Below are 27,924 nucleotides of genomic sequence, written 5' to 3'. Positions count from 1 at the left end.
ACAGGACCATTCAATTTGTGGCAATCACCACCTACTTGGATACGGTCCAATCCTGCAGACATTTAGGTACGTGAATAACTCATGCATGAGTACTTTCCAGATGGAGGACTAGGTTTGTGAATAAAGCTCATTGGGTGAAATTCTGGCTCTGGAGAAGTCACTGGGAGTTTTGTCATCAATTTTAATAGGGCCAGGAATTCACTCAACTTGCCTTATTTATTACTGGAGATCAAGATATATAGGTAATGACTTAGCTGGAATAATTCTCTGCAGCAGAGATGTCAATTTTGAGATGATTTAGCTGCAGTATTAACAAGAAGCAATCACCTGAAGGGACTCAGAAGGGGGAGAAATCGAGTTAGAAATTAGGAAACTTTTTCATGTTAAATAGACAATGGAATAATTTGCTAAGGAAAGTCATTCAGACACCATCACTAGAGACCTGCAGATTTACAGGCTTTTAAACCTGATCCAACTCCTACTGAAGTCAATAGGCATCTTTCTTTTTACTTGAATATTTGCTGATCAGCCTCTTAAGTCTACAGAAAAATCATTCATTATTTATTGCAGCGGGATGAATTGACACAGAAGTTTTGTTTTCAGTACTGCTGGTCAGGGGCACCGGAATGGGTGGGCCATGGCCACATCACTTTTTACAGGCCATAAGGGAGAGCGACGGGGGGAGGGGCTGAGAGGAGTGAGCGGGAGGCAGGGTCTTGGTGGGGAGGAAGAGGCAACAAAGGAGCGGGGCCTCAGGGGAAGGGGTTTTGGGGAAAGGGGCAGCGCAAGGGTGGGCCATGGTTTGGGTGCCGGTGGGTCCCCCCACTTTTAGGAAGCTCCTGCTGCTATCTATTGTGATTCTAAGTTTAACTGCCGTAAAATTCAACTAAAATGTTTCAGCCAAACCAGACAGACCAAATGAAACTACTGCATTCAGAGAGGAAATCACAACGACATTTTATGGACTTTTAAAACTATGGTGCAAACTTTCAATTAGACGCATAGGTCTTTAGCTGCACAGCTCTAGTTTACCTTATTGGTAATCAGTAAGGTAACACTGCACGCAACACTGAGGATATGTTTCTACATAGCAGCCGGGAGGTGTAATTCCCAGTATGGGTAGATATAACACCACAGCACTGCTCAAGCTAGTACCTAAAAATAGCAACGTGCCCATTGCAGTGTGGGCAGCAACTAGGGCTAACCACCCGAGTACAGTCCTGCCTGACCCCCGGGGTACTTACTGAGGAGGCCAGCCCGACCTGCTGCCTGCGCTGGCGTGGCCGCATTGGGGTGTTTCTAGGTGCTGACTCAAGCAGAGCATGCAACATGTAATTCCCAGTGGAGGCAGACACTTCCCCGTTGCTGTGTGGACATACCCTTTGAAAATTCCAGTGTGTTAAAATAAACATTCATAAAACCCGTGACAAGGAAAACAAGGTATCATATGAACACAATATAATATGGATGCATAACTCAGCTTCAGTGTTCAAAATCTTGTATTTTCTCTGGCTTCCCACCTTATTACAAGTGTACAATTAATTATATAAAACTGCAGAACTAAAGCAGGCCTGGTAATGCAGCCATAAAACCTAAGAGCAGTCAGCCGCACAACTCCCACTGAAAGTGAAAGGGAGTTCCCTTCATGCCTTTAAAATCTCCCCTGCAAGAGCATAAAGACAATATGCTTAGCATGTGATATGAGGTAAATTAGAATATCCTTCACCAAAAGAATATTCACTCCTCTATCTAAAATCATAACATTCCAGTTTTTCTTCTACTGCAAAGGTTGCTATAAGCAGTTCAATCCAAATTCATGGCATTTTAAGAACAACTTATCTCTAGGAACTGAACATAGCTAGAGGATAATAATCTCCTATTGGTTAGTAGATGTTTACCATGTGTCCCAAAGGCCCCATTGAGAGCATCCTTTCAGTGGTGCAGTAATGTAAATATTCAAATCATGCTGTTATATGCAAGGCTAGTGGCTAATAAAGCCAACATCAGCCCTGACAATCAATCAATCAATCAATCACCTATGTAGGACTGAAGCTTCCCAGCAACCCCTCTCAAACAGTATGGCCCCAAGGACCCTGTTTAAACTGTTGATACATATTGATCTTTTAGCAGTGGCCACTGTAAGTAACTGAAATAAGAGTGACTGGAATAGGAGGTCACAGATAAAAAATGTAGATCTTTAAAATAATTATTGTATGTCACACAAGGAGCAGGTGCAGATAATTAAGATTGGACTCCTCCTGTTAATTAGTGTGTGTTGAAAATACTTTACAGAGTACAGCAGCAGTGGACCTCACTGCTACAAGGTATTGTTTAAGGCAAGAACAGAGGAGGATTCCAACATGGACTGGATATTTACATGGAAAAAAGAACATCAAGGAGCTACAAAAGCAATGATTAAAAATAGAAATCTACAACCTTAAGAGTTTTGGTAGTATTATAAATCCTCATGGTACTTGGCATAAAACCAACCCCTAACTGATAGAGCGTAGGAAAAAACTTTACCTATAGGCAGGTTCTTCCAAAACTATCTATTGCAGCATTTCTTGCACCTTCACCAGAACATCTGGTCCTGCCCACAGTTAGAGAGAGACAGGCCAGGGTTCTGATCCAATATAGTAATTCCATTAGGAATATAGATTAGGACACTAATAGAAACATCAGAAAAGACCAGAAAAACACTGTAAAAAGAAGGAAAGCAAAGAAGAGTTGAAAACCAAGCAGCATTTTTCAAATTGGAGGACATGTTATCTCAAACCCTTGAGATTCCAAATAGGTGGTGGTGCTGCACAATGGTAGGACTTTATAGTCAATTGATAGCCCATCCAGGTGGAAGTACTGGGAGCCTTTCCAACCACAACCTCATAACTGTCTCTACCTGTACTTTTATCTGTCACTTTTGGAAAGATGTGTCTGAGGAAGACACTTTCTCAATTCTCTGGGAAATTAGATAAAGAGACCTAGTGCCTTCAAATAAATTGCTAGCATGGAAGCCAGGGTGCAAAGTGTTAAGTCAGCCTTGTGAATTGTACTATAGTGAAACCTACTTGAATAAAGCTATTGCAAGGAATTGTCACTCAGTTAACTGTGCCATTTGTTTAACTCTTTCAGAGCACTGGAATCTAAAACTTTGGGACCCAAGAAAAAGCAGTAATGAGAACGAATACAGAACTACAACATAAATAAAACAAATGTACATAAAACACTGAATGAAAGTTATATACTTAGGGCCAGACTTTCAAGGTCAGGAATGTACAATCATGCACATGCACCCATGGTAACATATACATATACAATTTTGCTTCTAGTGTAAGAGTAATTATACATAAACACATTTGAAAATCTGGCCCTTAATATTTAAATGCTGCTTTGTACAAGTTTCCCACTTCAGTTTTGCCAATGCATTTCCTCTCTAACATGCCACTCCTCTGCTATTCCAGTCCTGAATTCGTCAGAAAGGGGGATAATAGTCTCCAGAAAAATTCTTTGCTTTTCTGTTTCTGAAAAGTGATGTCCTTCTTTTTTATATTATGGGACCTCTAATCTGTGCCTGCAATACCTGAAAATAAACACATTTAAAATGAGTGTCTTTCGCAGATTATCTCAAAGAGCTTCCCAATCAATAAGTAGGACCCACAGCACCCCGTCAGGTTATTATAGCTACTTTTCAAAATGGAACATTCAGGCAAAGACAGTAAGCAATTTCCACAAATACAGACACACAGACACTAGCACAGCATGAAAACCGAACTAAAACGTTTGATTCCCATACTTGTTCTCTAATCACTAGGCATGACTCATGAATTGGGGGGGGGGGGGCAGGAGGGGGACGGATAGCTCAGTGGTTTGAGCTTTGGCCTGCTAAACCCAGGGTTGTGAGTTCAATCCTTGAGGGGGCCATTTAGGGATATGGGGCAAAAATTGGGGATTGGTCCTGCTTTGAGCAGCGGGTTGGACTAGATGACCTCCTGAGGTCCCTTCCAACCCTGATAGTCTATGAATTTCTAACATCTAGAATATGGTACAGTACACACCACAAATGAAAGCCTTACCTATTTTTTTATTCTAGTCACCATTATTTATGAATGTGATTTCCATAAAGACAACAAGGAGAGCCACAAAGTTCCTTGGGTCCTTTGTACAGTGAATTGAGCACTGGGAAGAAAACCAAACTTTCAGCCTTGCACAAAATGCATGTGCAAACACACACATGCATGCACACAGAGATCAGAATGTGAAAAGAGTAGCTCTTGGTATATTCGCACACCTCTCCAACAAGTTGTTATACTCATGCAGTCAAGTCAGGACATTCATATTGTAATGCATTTACTGGGGAATAACGAGGTGTGGAAAGCAGTTACAGAACTACTAGAACTTTTAGCATCCTGGGTTTTTACTTCATTTCAGCAGTACTTTGTTTGGGCATTTCATTTATAATGGCTCTGGAAATGGGCTCAGCAGACAGGCAGCCATTCTTCTAACTATTCAGTTACTTTATTATTTGTTAAAGCCTAATTTGTTCGGGTGTATCGAAGATACAGATTTGCTGTCTAATAGAGTTAATTCATAAAGTCACTTGATCTTAGTAGTGGGGAAAAAAAAGTTTTAAACAACAACTTTAAGATTATGAAAATTTCCCTTCATTACAGAATTTCAGGTTCTCCTCCTAACGGGCAGAGGTTTGAAACTCAGCAGTTTGTTGATGACAAAGACTGGCCAAAGACCACAGTAGGTGAAGCTTAAACACACATTTTTCAAAAAGAAAGGCAAAATCTGTAATGTTTTTGTCCAGATATATAAAATTCAGATGCCATGATTTTTTAAAATGTGTATAAACTAGAAGACATACAAAAATAGTTAAAATATATTATTTGTAGTACAGTAACATGTAGAAATGGATTGAGACCCACTGTGTTAGGTGCTGCACAGAACACAGAATAAGAGTTCGTTCCTGCCCTGAAAACCTTCTTCCTTGAAGAGCTTGTTCCTGCCCTCTTGACTCCTGCCCCGCTGTGCTGACAAAGTCACTCCAAGACCCTGGGGTTCAGTAACCACTGGTGCCATTTATTTACAGGTTGTGCTCCCACCACCTTTTCACCATACACAGCTTGGGTAGTAGTGTCTGCACCCAGGAAGGAAGAGCTATCCCTCTGCTTCCGCTCCCTCGCTCCCCTTCTTTTTCCTGGCTTCCTTCTTCCCTGCCTTTTATATAGCCCCAGGCTAATTGGGCAGGCAGCTGTCTCCCACTCCCCAATTAGGCGCATGTTTTCAATAGCCAGCTCCAATTTACTTCCCTTAATGGGAGCTGGCATGACAGAGGGCTGAGTCAGCAGTTCTTGCCCAGAGCCCGTGTCACAGTCCTGAGCACGAAACCCAAGGCACACAGCCAGACCAATGGACACTACTTGCAAAATGTTGAAGTCTCAGGCGCAGGGCGTGCGTGTTTACCCATGTGTAGAAGACACATAGGGACCAGTACTTGAAGAACATCTCTTTATGCTTCTGTTTCCCCTCCCACCTTTTGACTGTCTTGCCTATTTAGATTATTCAGGGGTAGGAGCTATCTCTTAGCTTGTGTTTGCACCCTGCATAGCACAAAGGGGACTGTCTCAGTTAGGGCCTGTAGGTGCTACTATAATACAAATATATACTATTTTCTGTCCACTGACCCTTAAATGGGAAGAGTCTCTATTTGTCTGCTGTGGGGAGTCTACTCTGGGATTCAACACAAAATAGAGAATCTTACAATGATAGACTCACACCGTGCTCTCTCTCTTTCTCTCATGGCAATTTTACGTTTGTTCTACTTCTTATTTTATAAATGTAAATAAACAATCTAGACTGAAAATATTTGATGGTTCTTTGTGTAAGAAAAATAGGAATTATACTGAACTACTTTTGATTGGTTGGTTTTGGCTTTCTATTGTGTGTAAAAGCTTCTAAGGAGTTTAGATACTTTCTTTTCTCACATTGCTAAATTTAATAAAGCAAAACAAAAAATGATCAATACCCTGATTCCCCACACATCTCTACAGGTTTTAGAACAGAGCTGAAATTAACATACCCCCTTTTGCTTAATTACTTCTACATATAGTACAGAATCTATGTTGCAGGCTACATCTGCTCAATGCTACACACAGTGTGGGCTATCAAAAAAGCTCATTATGGCTCCCGTATTAACTGACAGGTTCCACCCCAGTACAGGCCACGAGGTAGGTTAGAGATAGTTAGGAACTGATCTAAGCTGTTTCATAGGACTACTTGAGCAGTTTCAGAGTAGCCGTGTTAGTCTGTATCAGCAAAAAGAACGAGGAATACTTGTGGCACCTTAGAGACTAACAAATTTATTTGAGCATAAGCTTTCGTGGGCTAAAACCCACTTCATCGGGTGCAGTAGGAAGATATACACACACACACACACACACACACACACACACAGAGAACATGAAAAAATGGGTGTTGCCATACCCACTATAACGAGAGTGATCAGTTAAGGTGTTATTAGCAGGAGGGAAAAAAACCCTTTTGTAGTGATAATCAGGATGGCCCATTTCAAACAGTTGACAAGAAGGTGTGAGTAACAGTAGGGGGAAATATAAGCATGGGGAAATAGTTTTACTTTGTGTAATGACCCATCCACTCCCAGGCTTTATTCAAGCCTAATTTAATGGTGTCTAGTTTGCAAATTAATTCCAATTCAGCAGTTTCTTGTTGGAGTCTGTTTCTGAAGGTTTTTTGTTGTAGTATTGTGACTTTTAGGTCTGTAATCAAGTGACCAGGGACTGGTTTTTGAATGTTATAATTCTTGACGTCTGATTTGTGTCCATTTATTCTTTTACATACATACTGACCGGTCTAGCAAATGTACATGGCAGAGGGGCATTGCTGGCACATGATGGCATATATCACATTGGTAGATGTGCAGGTGAACGAGCCTCTGATAGTGTGGCTGATGTGATTAGGTCCTATGATGGTGTCCCCTTAAATAAATATGTGGGCAGAGTTGGCAACGGGCTTTGTTGCAAGGATAGATTCCTGGGTTAGTGTTTTTGTTGTGTGGTTGCTGGTGAGCAGTGTATAGGGAGCAGAGCGGGATAGTGATCTGGCCCACAATGTATAGCATCGTAATAGATCAAAATATCTTTCTCTGTGCTTGATCATCAGTCTAAAGAACATTCACTATCAGGGTCTTTTTTTTGTTTTTTGAGGGTGAGAATATAGAGAAATATATTTTTTCTGCATGCCCAATTTTCCCCTAGAACCTTTACTGAGAGTTGTCACCATGTGCAAATGTGAAAAGAAGAGATCTTTATCAAAGTAGCTTTCTAAATGAAGTAAAGAGCAAGAAAATATAACTCTTCACAGTAAATAGGCCCAATGGCCTGTGATGGGATGTTAGATGGGGTGGGATCTGAGTTACCACAGAGAATTCTTTCCTAGGTATCTGGATGGTGAATCCTGCCCATATGCTCAGGGTTCAGCTGATCGCCATATTTGGGGTCGGGAAGGAATTTTGCTCCAGTGCAGATTGGAAGACGCCCTGGAGGTTTCTCGCCTTCCTCTATAGCATGGGGCACGGGTCACTTGCTGGAGGAATCATGGTTTGAGGAGTTTAACAGCTCAGACATAGGAGTGGGTGAGTGAGATTCTGTGGCCTGCATTGTGCAGGTCAGATTAGATGATCATAATGGTCTCTTCTGACCTTAATATCTATGAATCTATGAAAATGTTCACAGACACAGAGACCAAACTCAAGAACTGTACGGTTTACTAGAATTTTAATTAAGTACACAAATGGCAAAGTACATTAACAGAAAACCATCAGGAACTTCCTTCTTGCTGTGGCTTTTGTATCTAATGCTATAATTAAAAAAATATAAATGGGGAACAAATTGCATTAAAAACAACAAGCATTTTTGACTGAGAATGCCTCTAAACCCCAAGAAAGACTCATCTTTGGTCCCTGCTGTGGACTGATCCTACACGTGTCTGTAGAGATAAGCCCTGCTAAAGTAGTAAGCATCAGCTCAGTGTAAGAAGAAATTATTTTATTATCTCTTTTTATTTCAACAAAATATACTGAGATAGTTCTATGCAAAAACAGTGCTTATCTCTTTATATAAGTATACTTTGGATTACTAAGCAAAAAATCAGGCCACAGTCAATGAATATTACATGTGGTTGACCTGGATTGCCTCAAGATTCCAGAGATGGTAAACTCACAAATCTCAAAGTCATTAAAATTCAGCTAAGATGGTCAAGATGATCTTTAAAAAAAAAGAAAGAAAAAAAAAAAGAAGAAGAAGGAACTTTCCCAGAAAATTATCTTTATAGCTTGGAATTTTCCATGATGTCTGTAACCAATGAAAAAAAATTATCAGCATGAGAAGTGACTAACCATGCGCTGTAGTTATTTCAGTGGATGAAACAGGAGGCAGAATGGCTGCAGCTTTTTCTTTTCAGCACTTTAATGTACTATATAATACAAATATAAAAATGTTTATCATTTTTCCTTTTGAAATCAAACCACTGTATAAATCTTCTCTCCGGTCTCACTAACAAATTCTAATTTCTGCAAGCAATTTGGACTAGGTGATGCTCCTTCATGATTTCTTTAAATAACTTCATGAACATGCTACATAATAAAAGGTCATTATATAGGTATATTACATTATGCCTAGAACCCAATCAAGAGTCCAGATGCTGTCAGAGACAGTCCTTGCCCCACATAGCTTAAAATCTAACACCTTGATGATGAAAATATGTACACACTTAATTAACATTAAGCAGATGCATCATCCCTTTGAAGTCAGTAACACCACTCATATGCTCAAATTTAAGCACATATGTATTGTCTTTAGGATCAGAGCTTAAACATGTAAAACAGACAATGGATAAGAGAAAGGAAATATCTCCATTTCTAAGGAACAGAGATTAAGTGACATACCCAAGATTACATATGAAGTCTGTGGAAGAGATACGAATTGACAGTAGATCTCCCAAGTTCCAATCTAATGTCTTAAGCATAGGATCTTCCATCCGCGAATGAAGGCAAAATGAAAATACTGATAAATTCAAGTATTACCGAAAGAGAGTCTTGAACCTATTTATTTTTATGACCTAAATATGTGCTAACTAAACCACATACATATGCTCCTTGTAGGTAATTCTAGCATGGTTAAACATCTTTCATTCAAGACCTTAAATGTAATTTTGAGAAGTCTGAGAATGAATGAGAGATGTGGATTATTTTTGCCTTCTCACTTTCTATCTGCTTGAACACCACATGGGAAAAGCTAGTCAATTTTCTCTCATAGTCTTCAAAAATACATTCTAGAATGCACTTTGCATCTTAAGTCATCCTAATTTTTTTTTATTTGAGAATAATGCTGGAGATTTTCCTTAAAGTGCTGATTTATCCTTTTTTAATCTTCATTTCTGACATAAAAGAGCCATGCATTTTATAAATCTTGGGCATTTTATATTTTGTTTAGTTTAAAGACGGATAAAGACAGAGCGAGAATGAGAGAGAGAAAAACAAAGCCAACTGCATAAATCTTTCCAAACCCAAAGGCATTCCCCTTGCGCTAAATAAAATTCATTCGGCACATCTTGTTTAAATTACCATCTGAAGTTTGTCTTGTTCCATCTCCAGAACAAGTCAGATGGCAGAGTGTAAAGATATGACTACATGAATAGAAACACATGATCGACTTAGTCACCACAAACATAAAAATAAGATGAGACAGAAAAATATTATCTGTCAAGTGACATGTTACTTTGATCCATCTGTTTCTGTATTCTGTCACAAATATTCAATCCAGCAGCTACTGGAAGCATCTGCATGCACCTTCCCCTCCAGTGCAAGTGAGAGTAATGTTCTGAGAGAATGATCATAATTTTACAGAGGCATGGTATTTAATACAAATAAGACAGTATTATGTTACAGAAGGGAAAGTTTTATGTAAGAAATAGGCAGGAGAGCTGCAGTAGTAACCACTATAAAATATCAAACATTTTAAAAACCTGAACAAATGGGACAGCAACTCAAAAAAGCATCAGATTCTTCTGTAGAGATATTCTCATGGATAAATTCAGGACTTGAACAGGATTCAGGAAGAGAAAAATCTCTTCCACCAATTTTCTCTCTTATGAAGCAGGGCACCAACATTATTAAGAGGAAGTGCATTATTTTGAGGCAAGTAGGCAGGGAAAAGATTTTTTAAATGAGCTTTAAAACATGGCACATAAAAGAAAGGTAATTTTGCTTTTTCTTATTAAAAGTCAAATTTATAATTGATAAGTAAAGTTTCAAGTTGAATCAGTTTTTATAAGAATTCATTTGTAATATGGCTGGTAAAAGCTCAAATGCACCAGTAGTTGCACCTTCAAAGTATATTTCATCAATCTTCTTCATTCAGGGCTCGGAAACAGGACAGGATTAAGACACGAGAAGAAATGTTTGACCATCTATTCTGCCTTTCTGAAGTGTCAATAAGTTTCAGGGACCCTGGGCCAAATACGGACATGCCAACGAAGATACAGATTTCAGGTAGAAGTCTGGTTGAATCTGAGAAGATTTACATTTGAATACTCCATCCTCAAATTTTAACCTTATTAATTCTCAGTCAGATTAAGTCCTGGATGAAAACAAGGTATTTCTATTGACTTGTTCCCCCGATTACCTCAGGGGATGAATCTGGCCACACCAGCCTCAATGATAAAGAGAGAATTTTATCATGATTTTCCAAGTACTGTACCAGGAACTCTATTTGAATTCTAACTTTGTTCCTTGCTTCATTTCCTCAACGTACATGGAACAATAAAGATTAAAATCTCAGCAACGTCTTCTTACTGATAGAAGCAATGGCATGAAGTTAGCTAAGAATTACTCCACATTTTGAGGCACCAAAACAAGAGTAACCCATAGTTTTTAATATATAAAAACCCAAAGGGTACTATGAAGTCTGTAATCGATCAGCTTCAGATTGATAATAGGTGTCCAGTGGAGAGTGATTTTGTGCTAGTGTCATCATTTATGCTCTTTAGGAAAAATTTTTTGATTCCATTGAATTACGGTGCCTCATGCAAAGGAATGGATGTTTAAAACCCAACCCACATTTTGTTATGACAATCTCTCCAACTATTTATACAGCCCTTATCATCACAGTAGCCAAGCAGCTCAAACATTAATAAGTTAATCCTCACAATTCACCTATGAAATAAGGAAGTATTATTATCCCCATTTGAGAGATAAGGAACTGAGGCCCAGAGAAATGATGGGCCAGATCCAGCATCCACTGAAGTCACCAGGAGTCTTTCCATTGTTTTCAATGTACCCAGCTATTGCCAAAGATCACACTATACCATATAGGTAGGACCAGGAAATGAACCTAGATCTTCTGAGTCCCAGTCCAGTGCCTTGACCAAGAAACTATTAGTAAAGTGCTTCTATATCATTTTTGCAAAACATGGGCCTTCACAGCAATGTCCTTTTATTTCAATATTCATTGTTTATTAAAAAAAAAGTTACATGAATACTGTTGGCAAAAGGTATTGGAGTGACCAACCTGGATGCTGAAGCCCTTTATTCATCCAAACAGAACAACTGCTGATTCATCATGCAAAGTGGCATTGTAAACTTCCCCATTACTTACATGCCCCGTTGCTTACATGGAGAGATCATTTCTAGGGGTAAATAGATTGTTCAGTCACTATACACGTTCAACTCTCGGTTTTACTGCCAAGAATGACCAAAAAGGGCCAATAAAGAAAATGTTTTTTGGAAGGGGAAAAACAAGGTTCAGTATTTGTCTTAGTGCAACTTTCAAAAGGCCCTAATCTGGCCTTTAAATATTAAAGGATGTAAATAATCAGTGCTAGTCAGATGCCAATCCAAATTGCATGAACTAATGCTATAGGAATGGAAACAACAGAAATCACTCTTAACACAGGAGCCTGTATTTAAGTTTGATATAACCAATATTCAGTGCCAGGCTGCATTTGATTTAGAATTCTATTTCTAAATGTTACACACAAATGTCAAGTATAAACATCAGAAGGATAGCCGTGTTAGTCTGGATCTGCTAGATCTAGCAACTGCTACAAGAGGGCCTCATCCGCCCTGATTGAACTAACCTTGTTATCCCTAGCCTGATTCTTGCTTGCATATTTATACCTGCCTCTGGAAATTTCCACTACATGCATCCGACGAAGTGGGTATTCACCCACAAAAGCTTGTGCTCCAATACGTCTGTTAGTCTATAAGGTGCCACAGGGCTCTTTGCTGCTTTGAAGTATAAACATAACTTTTATTTCAGCAATATCTATATACTATGCAAGAAAGGCCAATACTTTCAATTTTCATTTGAATAAAAAGAAACCTATTAAAATAACTATTAGTTTACATATCTAATCTCCTAATAACGTGTAAAATCCGATAAATTTACCCTTTTTTTTTTTTTTTTTTTTAAAAAGGGTTATTGCTACATCTATCAATTTTCAGGAGAAACAAGACTGGCAGTTGCGTTTTGATCTTGGGAACTGCTGAACAAAAGAAGTACTACTGCAAAAATTCATGCACTTTACTATATACCACATCTTTAGTCAAATTCTGAGATCTTCACTCAGCTTTTGCTTCGCCTTTTAGGCAAACCTTTGTCTGAATACGGACCAAGTAAAAACTGAATGAAAGCTAAATAATGACTTCAAGATCTGGCCCTTAGCAAATGTTATTTTCACAATCTTGTGAAAAGTCATTTTTGAACCAAGACCTGGAAAAACCCAAGTACTGTTTTAGAGAGAGAGGGAAACAAAATAAACGGATTACAATGACATGTATTCTCTCTTTCTTTTTGACTATGATTCAGCAGAATGACAGGTTTCAGAGTAACAGCCGTGTTAGTCTGTATTCACAAAAAGAAAAGGAGTACTTGTGGCACCTTAGAGACTGAACAATTTATTTGAGCATAAGCTTTCGTGAGCTATAGCCCACTTCATCGGATGCATACTATGGAAAGCATAGAAGATCTTTTTATACATACAAAGCATGAAAAAATGGGTGTTTACCATTACAAAAGGTTTTCTCTCCCCCCACCCCACTATCCTGCACACACACACCCCTGGAACCCCGACCTGGGATATTCTATCTACTACCCAAGATCCATAAACCTGGAAATCCTGGGCGCCCCATCATCTCAGGCATTGGCACCCTGACAGCAGGATTGTCTGGCTATGTAGACTCCCTCTTCAGGCCCTACGCTACCAGCACTCCCAGCTACCTTTGAGATACCACTGACTTCCTGAGGAAACTACAATCCATCAGTGATCTTCCTGATAACACCATCCTGGCTACTATGGATGTAGAAGCCCTCTACACCAACATTCCACACAAAGATGGACTACAAGCCGTCAAGAACACTATCCCCAATAATGTCACGGCTAACCTGGTGGCTGAAGTTTGTGACTTTGTCCTTACCCATAACTATTTGACATTTGGGGGACAACGTATACCTTCAAATCAGCGGCACTGCTATGGGTACCCCCATTGCCCCACAGTATGCCAACATTTTTATGGCTGACTTAGAACAACGCTTCCTCAGCTCTCGTCCCCTAACGCCCCTACTCTACTTGCGCTATATTGATGACATCTTCATCATCTGGACCCATGGAAAAGAAGCCCTCGAGGAATTCCATCATGATTTCAACAACTTCCATCCCACCATCAACCTCAACCTGGTCCAGTCCACACAAGACATCTACTTCCTGGACACTACAGTGCTAATAAGCGATGGTCACATAAACACCACCCTATACCGGAAACCTACCGACTGCTATTCCTACCTACAAGCTTTCACCCTGACCACACCACACGATCCATTGTCTACAGCCAAGCTCTGCGATACAACCGCATTTGCTCCAACACCTCAGACAGAGACAAACACCTACAAGATCTCTATCAAGCATTCTTACAACTACAATACCCACCTGCGGAAGTGAAGAAACAGATTGATAGAGCCAGAAGAGTTCCCAGAAGTCACCTACTACAGGACAGGCCTAACAAAGAAAATAACAGAACGCCACTAGCTGTCACCTTCAGGCCCCAACTAAAACCCCTCCAACGCATTATTAAGGATCTACAATCTATCCTGAAGGATGACCCAACACTCTCTCAAATCTTGGGAGACAGGCCAGTCCTTGCCTACGGACAGTCCCCCAACCTGAAGCAAATACTCACCAGCAACCACATACCACACAACAGAACCACTAACAACCCAGGAACCTATCCTTGCAACAAAGCCCGTTGCCAACAGTGCCCACATATCTTTTCAGGGGACACCATCACAGGGCCTAATAACATCGGCCACAATATCAGAGGCTCGTTCACCTGCACATCCACCAATGTGATATATGCCATCATGTGCCAGCAATGCCCCTCTGCCATGTACATTGGTCAAACTGGACAGTCTCTACGTAAAAGAATAAATGGACACAAATCAGATGTCAAGAATTATAACATTCATAAACCAGTCTGGTTTATAGAGACTGGGAGTGGCTAAGTCATTATGCAAGGTAACCTATTTCCCCTTGTTTTTTTCCTACCCTCCTCCCCCCCCCCCCCAAGAGGTTCTTGTTAAACCCTGGATTTGTGCTGGAAATGGCCCGCCTTGATTATCATACACATTGTAAGGAGATCACTTTAGATAAGCTATTACCAGCAGGAGAGTGGGGTGGGGGGAGAGAAAACCTTTTGTAGTGGTAAACACCCATTTTTTCATGCTTTGTCTGTATAAAAAGATTTTCTATACTTTCCACAGTATGCATCCGATGAAGTGAGCTGTAGCTCACGAAAGCTTATGCTCAAATAAATTGGTTAGTCTCTAAGGTGCCACAAGTACTCCTTTTCTTTTAGCAGAATGACAATCTATCAGGGTTACGAAATTAACCTGCTGGCAGGAAAGGGAGAAAGGATTCGACTGTTCAGAAGTTGAAAAGACTGAAAGAATTCTATATAATTGATTCCATAACACTGGATTTCTCTCTCCTGGCCCTCCAAGCTTTGAAAGGAAACCTATGACTTGAGATAAATATATTTCACACATCATCATCATCATCATCACCACCGCCACTCCTCCTCCTCCTCTTGGGGACACTTATCACTGTAATGTTATTTTTCAACATTTGAAATAACTGTTTTTGCTATGAAAATGCATTTATATCAATGAGACAAGCTATTTTAATTATATTGAGATGGTACAGCACCGTTGCTGAACATAGGCCTAATTTATGAATAATTTATGAGCACCATAAAAAGACTATTTCCCTGCAGAAAACAAGGCGTCCTGATACAGCAGACCAACAAAATATGGTATGCAAAGTCTTTAACCTTGCCACAATAATCAAGGAACTAACATAGCGCAGGCTGATCCTCAAATGTATCAAATGTATTTGTGAATCTGCTAGCAGCCTGAAGTAACAGATGACATTGGAGCTTGCATCCTTCATTGGGGTCTGATATATATGCCTTGAATATTTGCTGACTTTATCTTGAGCTGTGGCCAATCTATTTTAGAGGCAAAACAGTGAACATATATGAAAGGTAATAAAAGGACATAATATGAACAGGAGACATACAGAGAAAGCAAAAACATACTAGAGTGTGCAGCAGTGGCTAATATATCTTCAGATGAAACCTCTTGTTTTAATGTCTGTGTCTAATATGGTCCAAAGATACAGCCTGCTGCTGAGAAAAAAAAAGAGTGCATAAGTCAGTGCCAAAGACGCTGCAAATTCTGTTTTCTCAGCAGTAGACTGTATCTTTGGACCATATTAGACAAACAATTAAAACAGTTTGGACTATTTTAAAAAATGTTTACACACAAGAATTAAAACAGTCTTACAGTATTTCTGTGTTACAAAAATCAGTGTATTATAAAATTAATCTTAATTTTTTTCACCTTGCAGTTTTATAGGCATTATTTTGAATATAGTTCTTGAATGCAGTCTTAAAGTCAGTTTTCACTCTTCTTTTTTACAACAGATTAATCTATCCTGTTTTTAATAGCTATGACTAATAAATTATGTAGGAAAAGAGAAAATCATATTTCATTTATTAAGATATATTAACAGTTTATAGCCAATAAGTTTATCTATTTATCTATTTCTGAGTGGTCACTTATAAAACATCAGTCATTGTGGCATGTATTTCTGATCTATTTTCAAGCCTTTAGTAAACTTCTAGCCTCTTACTTATTGTATACATTTCAGTAGGGGAAATATTCCTTTATAATTAGGTCTTGGCATCAACTGTTCATTTTTTTAAAAATACCCACACCATTATTAATATTACTTCTTAGAACAATGAAAATATTTCCCTAGTGATTGCCTTTTTATAATTATCAGTAATGATAATTTAAAAATAAAGTGGATTTGAAAAGATGGATTTGAACTTGAGACAGGATTTTGGTTTTTGGGTCAACAATTTGTACTCAGTAGTGCCTGATATCAAACATCTTTCTTGGCATAAACGGGCACTGAAGGATCTTTCCCATTAGAAAAATAGGTAATATGTTAGGCCTAAAAACCTTGATAGTGTTCTTCAAGCACAGTACATTATGCGGTTCTATAATATGACAGAGTTAAGAACTGTCTCTACTCAAGTCCCAGGCCAACAGTCTCAGAAACATAAATGAGTGTCATGTAGGTGAGAATGTTCAAATAATAGACTGAGCAAGATTCATAACCATGTTAATTAACTCCAAGGTGCAGCGCACAAGAGAAAAGTGACAAATCATGTAGATTACTGCCACTGATCTTCACATCTAAATGAAATAAGACAAATAGGTGCCTTGAGCCCCTCTTGTTAACGTGCACAAAACAAAGATCTCTAAGGAGTAGCAGATGTTGCAGCTCAGCATTCTGAAAAACTACCCCGAAGGATTATTGCACTGAACTCTCTTTCTGGATGGCACCAGAATTACAGATACACATTTCAGTCTACCTTGCAATCTGCTATCTCTGTTATTATGGAATGGATGCAGATGAAGTGCATCAGTCTGAGAGTACTATAGCTTATTAACTCCTATCTTAACTTCTGAGAGTAAAGGGCAATGCAATCAGGAAGCAATCATCAATACTGGTGGATTATGTAAAGAAAGACATTCACTTAAGCCTCGTCTATACTAGGAATTTGCTGTGATTTCAGTCAATTACTGGTGCAAACCTCTAGACAGTGTAAACCTCTGCAAACTGAGATTTGCACTGGAGAAGCCAATCCTGGTTTCAAGCAAAGGAAAACTCCACCAGTGCAAACAGAAGAAGCTTAGCTAGTCTACTCTTGTGCACTAGTACATACATGGCTGACAGCTGTAATTGCAGCAGATCTCCTGCAGAGATGAGGCCTGAGCCTCAATGACTGAGAGGACCATAATTTGGAAGCTGCATTAGAATTTAAGGGAGCTGTGATGCTGGCAGACCAAGTGTCAGCTCATGCCAAGGTCCCCATGCCTCAATTGCAACATACATAGCTGGAACCAGTATGGCTCACTTGTGTGTTAGCATTGTTAAAATGGATATTACAATTATAAGAATGTGTTTAGAGTTTATGGCATATTTGTAAGTTGCTGCATGCATTAATATCACTTACAATACCTGTATCCTAAGATAATATTTGAGCATCTGTATTGTAAGCCTCTGTATCTCACCAGACAGGACAGAGACATTACCTAGTGTGGAATGCTGGTCTCCAACAGAAGCTATTATCTCATGCACAACAGGGAAGACCCATCAACACCAAACAAATTATTGAGGAACAAATTAATTGCTTTTTCCCCTTCCCCTCCTCCCATGAAAAAGAGTCATGCAAGTGAATTCTTTCCATCGGCCAAGATTGCAGCTCAGAGCTCAATGGGGGGAAGGGAATAAAAACCCCTTACAAGAAGGAACTGTAACTGTATGCATCTTGGACTGTGGGGGCAAGGATTACTAGGCATAAGCAAAAGATCCCAAGTGCTTAGCCTGGGTTAGCCCTGAAGGCCATGTAGAGCTTATTTATTATAGAAGCTTCTATTACTTTTTGAAACTAGATTGGAACTAATTTGTGTTTATATATGTTTACCGGCTCTAACCCTGTAAATAGATCTCGTTTCCTATTCTAATATAATAAATCTTTAGATAATTTATTATAGGATTGGCTACAAATGTTGTCTATGGTGTGAGATCTAAAGTGCAATTAACCCGGGGTAAGTGTCTGGTCCTTTGGGACTGGGAATAACCTGAATATTGCTACGATCCTCGGTGTAAGGGACCATCTATCACAAAGGTAGGCTCACCTGGATGGCAAAACAGATTGGAGTACTCAAGGTCACTGTCTGCAACTCCATGTTAAAGCTTTTACAGTGCCTGAGAAGTTTACGCTTGATAATTGGTTAATGAAATCTAAGTATTGAACTCACAGCCACTTTGGGGTTTGTGCCCTGGTTCTTAACAGTCTGCCCTGAGTTTGGTACTTGTGCTCTTGAGCCACTGCAGGACAGCTTTACAGGAACATAAAACATTCTACCACTTATATTCCAGAAAAAATAATTTTAGGGATTGGAGATGGAGGAGAAGGGGGAAGAGTGATCTAACATAAAAGAAACACGTTTTAGTAACCCCTTACCTCCACGCTCCACTTCTGCTGCCATTTTAATGTTATTACAGCACCCACGCAAGACATCATACAAATATCCCAAATGTAGGCTGTGGTTATATTTGTGTTGCTCATCACATAATGTGACCTATCGGCAGACAATGTAGCCTGCACATGAATGACTTCTCATCATCCTTTCTTCTTGCCCGCATGCACTCAAAATGTACTGATTTTATAATACAATTTTGGCATTCTCTAGCTCCATGAGAATGCATGGCCCACACAGAACACACTTGAGCATCCAAACCTGCAGAGGAAGATTGTTTTAAGGTCTGGAGCTCACGGCAGAAACCAATCTAAGTTCTGTTCCACTTTGCAACCATAAAAGCACGGTTTCAAAAAAAAAATGTACATTGAGTACCTGGTGTTTGATATGGAACAGTATGCAACATGCTTATGACATGTAATAGGCTACAAAATCTGAGTTCATAGCCTTGAATAACAAATTAGAACCCAGCTCTGGCATACGTAGATGGGAAATAGAATGCATGTCTTTTTAGTGTATGGATACAGCTGTTCCCTTGAGCTGCACAGAGCAGGTGGTTCAATGAAACCATTGCTTAAAAAAAAAAATAAAAAAAATTAAATGACAGCAGGTTGGCTTGAAATGAAAAATCAAATAAGGTTTATATGTGCAAAAGTTAATTACTGAAGCAATTAATGTTTGTTCTACAAAATTATGTTGCAAGTGAAACATTTGGGCAAAATAACCACTAACTAAACAGCTTCAATCACACAATTTAAAAGGGAGACAATCCATTTAGAAAATTAGAGTTTAAAGTAGTTTCCAATATTAGACATGATCCTGAAAATACCATTGGCAATTTCTGTGATTTTACAATAACTTTTTCTTAATTTTTAAATGCCTCTCACCCAAAGACTTATGTACAAAACAAACACACTGCGGGATGGGGGAATAAAAATATGCTCTCTAACTTCATGTTAATAGTACACAAAAATATATCAGATAAACATTTTTGAAGTTAGTGGCATCCCTTTAAATATTCTTTAAAGAGTGATACTTTCTCCAGGAAGAACAGTAATTTTTGTTGTAGATTTCAGAGTGGTAGCCGTGTTAGTCTGTATCAGCAAAAAGAACAAGGAGTACTTGTGCCACCTTAGAGGCTAACAAATTTATTTGGGCATAAGCTTTCGTGGGCTAAACCCGATGAAATGGATTTTAGCCCACGAAAGCTTATGCCCAAATAAATTTGTTAGTCTCTAAAGTGCCACAAGTTCTCCTCGGTTTTTTTGTCATAGAGGAAATCATGCCAATGCCAGCAATTATTAACCATATGTATCTTCTTTTGTCAGGTAAAATAGTCACTCACTAAAATGCACTCCAGTGCTTACTTTCATGTACTTCCCCCATTATTTCACTGTCATCCCTCCTCTGGAGCAGAAACTATCCCAAGTTGTATGGTGGATTTTAGATGTGTGTGTGTGTTTGGGGGGAGGGGGAATCCATCATCAAAAGCTAAAATGGGACCAACACATTTATTTCATGTATACCTTAGGCAAGTTTAAACTCAGTGGGTTGGTATTGCAGCCTACTGTCAGTACTTTTCGCTAAGACCTAGGTTCAGTCTGCCCAGGCTTATGAGATTGAGAGCAGCGACAGACTCAGATTCATATCTCAGCCTCCACAGAGCATAGATGGAGATAGAAACTGGCATCCTACCTACTGTAACTGTGACAAAGTTCCTCCTCTACCTTGGTGGGTCTTGTGCTTAACTGGCGGATTTGCTCGCCTCAGACATTCACGGCAGCCCTCAGTTTGGTCGTTTTCGTGAACCCACAGTCCAGGTCAACTCCTCCTGTGTCTGACCGGGAGTTGGGAGGTTTCAGGGGAATCCGGGTGCGCCCTCTACTCCGGGTTCCAGCCTAGGGCCCTGTGGACTGCAGCTGTCTAGAGTGCCTCCTGGAACAGCTGCACGACAGCTACAACTCCCTGGGCTACTTCCCCATGGCCTCCTCCCAACACCTTCTTTATCCTCAGTCCTCCAACAGTACGCGTTCTCACTCTCAGCTCCTCACACGCGCACCACAAACTGAAGTGAGCTCCTTTTAAACCCAGGTGCCCTGATTAGCCTGCCTTAATTGATTCTAGCAGCTTCTTGATTGGCTGCAGGTGTTCTAATCAGCCTGTCTTAATTGTTTCCAGAAAGTTCCTGATTGTTCTGGAACCTTCCGTGTTACCTTACCCAGGGAAAAGGGACTGACTTACCCTGGGGCTAATATATCTGCCTTCTATCACTTTCCTGTAGCCATCTGGCCCGACCCTGTCACAATATGTATAATCCCATATAGTACATGTCTCAAATACATATCTCCCAAGTGACTGGAAAAGAAAAAACATCCCAAAAAACACTGAATTTTCTATAAAAGAAACCCAAACATCCCCAAAACAGCAGCATGCTGATTTACCCAAAACGGGGAAACCTGTTTTAAATGAAGAATGATGCCATGTTGTGTGTGATACTTCATGTATGTTTAGTTAGGACTAAATGGTGGCTTTAGTAAAATCCCTAAATAAGGGGCATTGCTTAGTTGTACTGCCTCGAGAGCAGACCACATCTCTCTCTCACAATATGGTTCCTGGTTCACCCTTCTCTCAGGGGAGAAGTAATCGGCACCAGCCCTCTGCCTTGCACAGGCTACTTGCCTCTGCTCTGGCTCAGCTGAGCTGTCTGGCACATCAAGGAGGGGGAGAGAAAGTCAAGGCTCCATCTGCTCCCCACTCATGCCCTATCCACCTGAACAGGGCTAAGAGAGGGAGGTGAGATGAGGCTGCGATGTGAGATACAACTAGCCACCTAACTCTCCTGCACTGGCACATACTGAGGATCACAACTGCGCTCTCATTCAACAATTTATTAGCTAGATAAATAATTTTTAAAAAGTTGTTTAACTTCTCAGCAAGTTCAGGTCTTAAATTAAATATACTTGGTGACTCAGGCCAGACTTTAAAAAGAAAGAGACACTGGTTAAGGTAAATTTTCAAAGCACTAAATAGAGTTTTAGCCAGGAAGCTCCCTTTACTGCTTTGAAATGTCACAAGTGCACTTTAGTGAGTGACTCTTTCCAGGAAGCAACAAGATTACAAAAGTAAATCCATACCCCAATGCCCAGCATCTTGCAAAATATTTATTTTTAATATTCCAAATTATTGACAAAATGAAATGAATGATGATCAGATGATTAAAAAGCCTGGAGCCTTTTAAAGAGAATGAAAATAAAGTGTCTCATTTCAGGCCTTCCCCACTACTGTCTCCTAAAAAGAGACTTAGAGCAAGCACAAACTAATAGTAAACAACAACAAAACTTTGCACATGGTATACAAACACCTCTACCCAGATATAAAGTGGTCCTCGGGAACCAAAAAATCTTATCGCGTTATAGGTGAAACTGCATTATATCGAACTTGCTTTGGCCTCAAACATTTCCATTATTAATAGTCACTTCCCGCCCCCTGACTGACCCCTCAGAACTCCCGAACCATCCAACCCCCCCCCTCCTTGTTCCCTGACTACCCCCTCCAGAGACTGCCTGCTCCTAACCACCCCTCCCAAGACCCCACCCCCTATCTAAGCCCCCCTGCTCCTTGTCCCCTGACCGCCCCCTCCAAAGAATCCCCTGTCCCTAATCACCCCGGGACCCACCCCCTACCCAACCCCACTGCTCCCTGTCCCCTGCCTGCCCCAACCCCTATCCACACCCCCACCCACTGACAAGCCCCCGGGACTCCCACACCCTATCCAACGCCCCATTTCCCATCCCCTGACCGCCTCACCCCTAGAACCTCCAAACCATCCAACCCCTCTGCTCCCTGTCCCCCTCCCCCCTCCCGCCTGAGACCCTCTGCCCCTTATCCAACCCCTCGACCACGCCCCGGCACTCTTAACACACCGCTCAGAGCAGCATGTCAGAGCCAGACACGCTGATCTGCCGAAGTGCGCAGCCCCACCCCCCAGAGTGCTGCTTCACCGTGTTATATCAGCATTCGTGTTATATCGGGTCGCATTATATCGGGGTAGAGGTGTAGTACCTTCTGTTTGAGAACATCAGAGTGCTTTCAATTCTTTTAAGTAGATCTCACAACACCTTTGTGAATTAGGAACTATTACAACATATCCATTTCATTGATGGGAAAATCAAGTCACAGAGAGTACCATGATTTAATGATTTGCATACGGTCTAGACACAAATCAGTGGGAGAAACGGGAATGGAATACAAAATACTTGAGTACAACCCTGTCAAAGATCCTAGGTACATTCGTGGGCGGCTAGCCCAAGCCACTGCCCATGCCACCACAGCCACACTGCTATTTTTAGTGCACTAGCTGGAGCAGAGCTAGCGCATATGTGTCTATTCTAACTGGGAATTACAGCAGTGTAGACATACTCCTAAATAACAACACCTCACAGAGAATTGTTTAATAATTCATCCATATAAATTAGACTTCAGTCATGGAATTATAAAAACTGATAACGTCCAGACATGTATTCATGTTGGCCCTGATTATACACATGCAGGCAGTCCCTGACCCCTGAACAGAAAATTTCTGAAGTCAACAAGGCTCCTTATGGGCTCAGCAGTTTGCATGTCTGGCTCAGACTGCAGTATTAGTCCCTTAATTGGTAGGACCCTTTTCCCTCCACCGCTTTTAGTTTCTACATATTCGCGACATTTTCTCATAGAAATGGTGTGTCTTTACAAAGACCTATGCTAGCCAGCATGCCAAATACATGCTAGCTTTAAACAGGCTTCTCTTGCCAACTGCAAATGAAGTGACATCATAGATTTTTTTTAAAAAAGCATACCAGTTTGCAACCATCTCCAACTAGTCATTTTGATTAAACCAAATATATTCCGTTATAGATATTTTAACACAGAATATTTTAAAACACTGGTTTTGTACAATAGAGGTCTTAACAGAAAAAGGTTTAAGTCTCAGCCCAGGCTATCAAGATGATCAGATATCCAGTAAATTATGTAAATATTTTCAGAAGTTATCCAACATGCAGTATAAAAGTTTAAATAAAGTAAGAAGTGTGTAGTATGTGCACTGTTCTGGTATATATAGTATGCACATATATTGCTGACCATCAGGGCAAACCACAGGGGGGTCATATTTACAACTGAAAAAAAATGCTTACCTGTTAATGTAACTTAGAGCAACATATGTTGGCTGTTGTAGTTCTTGTTTCTCTAACACACGTGGGTCTGTATCTGTAATAAAAATACAAGTATGAATTTGCAATATTTGTACTGAAATATAGGAGTCTATAAGCAACATATCTCAAGAAGAAAAATGTAAAGTAGCTAAACCCCTTCATAGAATAAGTTCAGTACAGCACAATCATTTGGTCATTCATTCATAAACAACAAGATATTGCATTACTTTTCAAGGGAATTCCAAACATCAACAGTGATAGAATTTCCATCTGTCATACAAACTTCATAATCCCTCCTCATAAATATTAGTTTTCATTGCTTACAGCAACCATGTTGGCATCATTTCCATGGTTTACACTGTTAAAAACGAAATAGAGTCAAAAATTAAAGATTTCTTTTAAGACATTTCTAAAGTTGATCAACAAATTGTGACACTTTACAAAAGGACCAGTTTTCACAAACAGCTATCTATTTACCTCAGCACACACAAATTCTGCTTCTTCTCCTACCCTAACTCTTTCAATCAGAAATGCACATGAAAGTACACATGTAGCAAAATATATGCCCAGCAGAAGATTGCCCTTCGGAAGCACAGAAGCAAGCATTCGTCAATTCCCACTAACACTGACTTTACAGTTCAAGAATGAACTGTACCTGGTTTTATGCACGAGTCTTGTTCAATTCAACTTTGCTGTTATCTAAGCAAAGAAGCAGTCTTAGTCCATGTTGCTGAAATGAAGAAGAGCGAGCATACACATTTTTTAAAAACAAAAAAGTAGTTACTAAAAAAAAAAGGATAATCTTGATTTTAAAAATGCAGCATGGCCTCACATTCCAATACAGCCCCTTTAGAAATTAAAAACAAAAAAGGTTTTAACAAAATGTGTATCATGCAGATGAACATGACCATGCAGTTGTTATCACAAACTGCGTGCATGTCTTTAACAGCAATTCTATGGGCAACTTATGTTTCCTAACTATGAAGAATGCAGACTGTTTTACTAAATAGCTCTCTATAGTACTGCTGGTATCCATCTTTCATTTCTCACTGCAAAGAATATTGTCAACACACTTATGCAATATTCTAGACTGAACCTATTTTCTCCACACAACTTTAAGCCATGTTATTTTTCAAAAGTTCATTTCCCTAATATTGTCACATGTGCTTTTGAGCTAGTCAGCAGCATCTGTATTCTATTTAAAAACATTCCAGTAATAATCTTAGGCCCCAGCTCTTTAGCCCTACACAGGTAAAACTTCCATCAAAAGGAATAGCAGTTCTTGACTGAGGAGTACAAGATTATTCAGCCCTCAGTTCTAGTCAATTAACATTTTGTTTAATGAGTGCAGTCACTCCTGGGCTGCCATAAAGCTTAAGAATAATTCAAAAAGACTTCTCTCGGCCCCCCAGATTTGTTCCATGACAACTCAGACTCTGTGTTTGACAACATACTTCACCAACACGCCCATACGTAGATGGAAACTTACAATGACAACATATTTGATTGAGCAGGTTCAGAGAACAGTCACATATACATACATAGTGTCAAGCAGATCAACAACCCATAGCCAATTACTTTTAACAGGAAACAGACCTTTTCTTATGTCTGAAAAGCAGTTGCAGTCTACAGAGATTATAGCGATCACCAACACACAGTGCACTGGACTGCTCTAACTGAAGATAGTGACAAATCAGTTATCTTATATGTTATCTTTATGCTCCACTCAACCAGGAATGGCAGGCTCAAACACAAAAAGATCTCTTTTATGTTCCTTTGCATTACTGTGAGACCTCCATTCATTTAGCAAGCCAAGCACACAATCTGCATCATGATGAACTCTGTTAGATTTACATCTTTGTGGTTCAAGGTCTACCATGGGACTGCCTTCATGCAGAATGTCTGCAGAGCATTATCCCCCGTCGGGGTCATCCTAAAACTGCTTCAACCCAAGTTTAGTCATCTGTGGCTAAATGACTGAAGCTTCCCTAATCCAGTTCTTAACTTGGATTAACCTTCATCAACAATGAACAGTTTCTGTGTCTGAATGAGGCAACTTTGGGGCTGGTTTGAGTCACATGTATACGTGGGAGAGAGGGGCTAAAGGAAAAACTTTATAGTGGAGTGTCCACCACCTATTTGCTTTATCGGAGCAGCTCCCCCTAGCACTGACGGAAGATAAGGAAGACCACATGACGTTCATCTTGATATGTCAGAACAGAGTGTGGGAAACTGTTTACCTAGCATCTGCGCGCAGGACAGATCAAAACTGAACCCTCAGATCACTGTTTGTAGCATCTTCTACTGGACCAACTTCTGGTAGCGAAACAGACAAGCTTTCAAGCTACACAGAGATTATATTCACAAATTGTCCAGGAACAGGTAGCAAAGGTCTCATGTTCTAGTATTCAAACTGATTACAAAATGTCTTCAGTGAATGATTTTTGGTTTGCTAATCATTTGGTAATTACACTTCACACATAGTGCTGTGTTGGACAGCTATACAAGTCATGAGGTATTCCTTCTGTTCTCTGGTTGGATGACATACATAACTCACCAAAAAAGCAAATATATATTGTGCAATTTGTAATTACTTTAAAAACTGCTTTTGCATTTGCACTTCTAAAGCTTGAGACCTTGAATGTATGCAGAAAGAAAACATAAAAGGGTAGTACATATGCTCAAGCTGAAATTCACTTTCAAATTTAAAGTTCCAAAAATGTTTTCCACTAGACTAATGAAAACCACATTTGCTTTTCTAAATATTTATTTTTCCCTATAATAATGTACCTTACTTGCTCTTATCATACTCTCAAAGCACAATTATTCATTGGCTTTTGGGGTGGAGCTTTAAAGCTCACCTATTTCCCCTAGTTTTTTCCAACCCCCTCCCCCCAGACATTCTTGTTAAACCCTGGATTTGTGCTGGAAATGGCCCACCTTGATCATCATACACATTGTAAAGAGAGTCATCACTTTAGATAAGCTATTACCAACAGGAGAATGGGTTTGTGTGTGTGTTTGGGGGGGGGGGGGGAGCGGAGAAAACCTGGATTTGTGCTGGAAATGGCCCACCTTGATTATCATACACATTGTAAACAGAGTGATCACTTTACATAAGCTATTACCAGCAGGAGAGTGGGGTGGGGGAGAGAAAACCTTTTGTAGTGATAATCACCCATTTTTTCATGGTTTGTGCGTATAAAAACGTCTTCTGTACTTTCCACAGTATGCATCCGATGAAGTGAGCTGTAGCTCACAAAAGCTTATGCTCAAATAAATTGGTTAGTCGCTAAGGTGCCACAAGTACTCCTTTTCTTTTTGCAAATACGGACTAACACGGCTGTTACTCTGAAACCTGCATAGGAGGGTGAAGCTGTGGGACCAACAGAAGCAGTTGCTGCTGTCTTCTGACCTTTTGGATAATTTCTTCTCGGTTTCACTCCTCCGAACAGCTTTCATTCCAGCTTCACATACTTGATTCTGCAAGACTACAACTAACTATTCTCTCACTACTCCTGCTTTTGTTCCAGCCATACAGGAAGACAAGACAAGACACAATGGGAGTAGTTTAATTAAGCTGCAACTTTATTCACTTAACATATCTGCGGAATACTCGGCAATAAATCATATGGTGCAGGTCATAATTTTTTTCTTAATTGCTTCCATTTATTTGGGGGAGGGCTGCCATCCGCCCTCTCCTTTCCCAACCTGGGCACAGCCAGCATAGGCACTGACTCCATGGGTGCTCTGGGGCTGGAGCACCCACGGGGAAAAATTAGTGGGTGCTCTGCACCCACTGGCAGCCAAGCTCCCCTCACCCCTCCTCCTCCTTTTCCTCCCCTGAGCGTGCTGCATCCCCGCTCCTCCGCCTACCTCCCAGCATTTCCCGCCAGGCTGCCGCTAAACAGCTGTTTGGTGGCATTAGCATGCTCCGGGAGGAAGGGGGAGGAGCGGGAATGTGGTGCACTTGGGGAAGGAGTTGGAATAGTGGCAGGGAGGGGGCGGAGTTAGGATGGGGACTTTGGGAAAGGGGTTGT

The 27,924-nt window shown here is 40.1% G+C and overlaps 1 protein-coding gene across 3 annotated transcripts in view; it reads right to left on the bottom strand.

Moving 5' to 3' along the window:
• JAZF1 (JAZF zinc finger 1) overlaps positions 1 to 27,924 on the bottom strand; it is a 285,803-nt gene that overhangs the window by 117,899 nt on the left and 139,980 nt on the right. For 2 of the 3 annotated variants that reach the window (XM_073333623.1, XM_073333625.1), the window contains exon 2: positions 23,867 to 23,939. In XM_073333623.1, the coding sequence (XP_073189724.1) occupies positions 23,867 to 23,939 (73 nt within the window). Of the gene's footprint in view, positions 1 to 23,866; positions 23,940 to 24,111; positions 24,196 to 27,924 lie in introns of those variants that run through there. The other variant, XM_073333624.1, reaches the window with a different exon arrangement.

This window comes from Lepidochelys kempii, chromosome 2 (genome assembly GCF_965140265.1).
Source record: "Lepidochelys kempii isolate rLepKem1 chromosome 2, rLepKem1.hap2, whole genome shotgun sequence".
NCBI classification, from domain to species: Eukaryota; Metazoa; Chordata; order Testudines; family Cheloniidae; genus Lepidochelys; species Lepidochelys kempii.
Note: the sequence above shows the minus strand (reverse complement) of the source record. Positions and strands in the feature narration are given on the sequence as shown.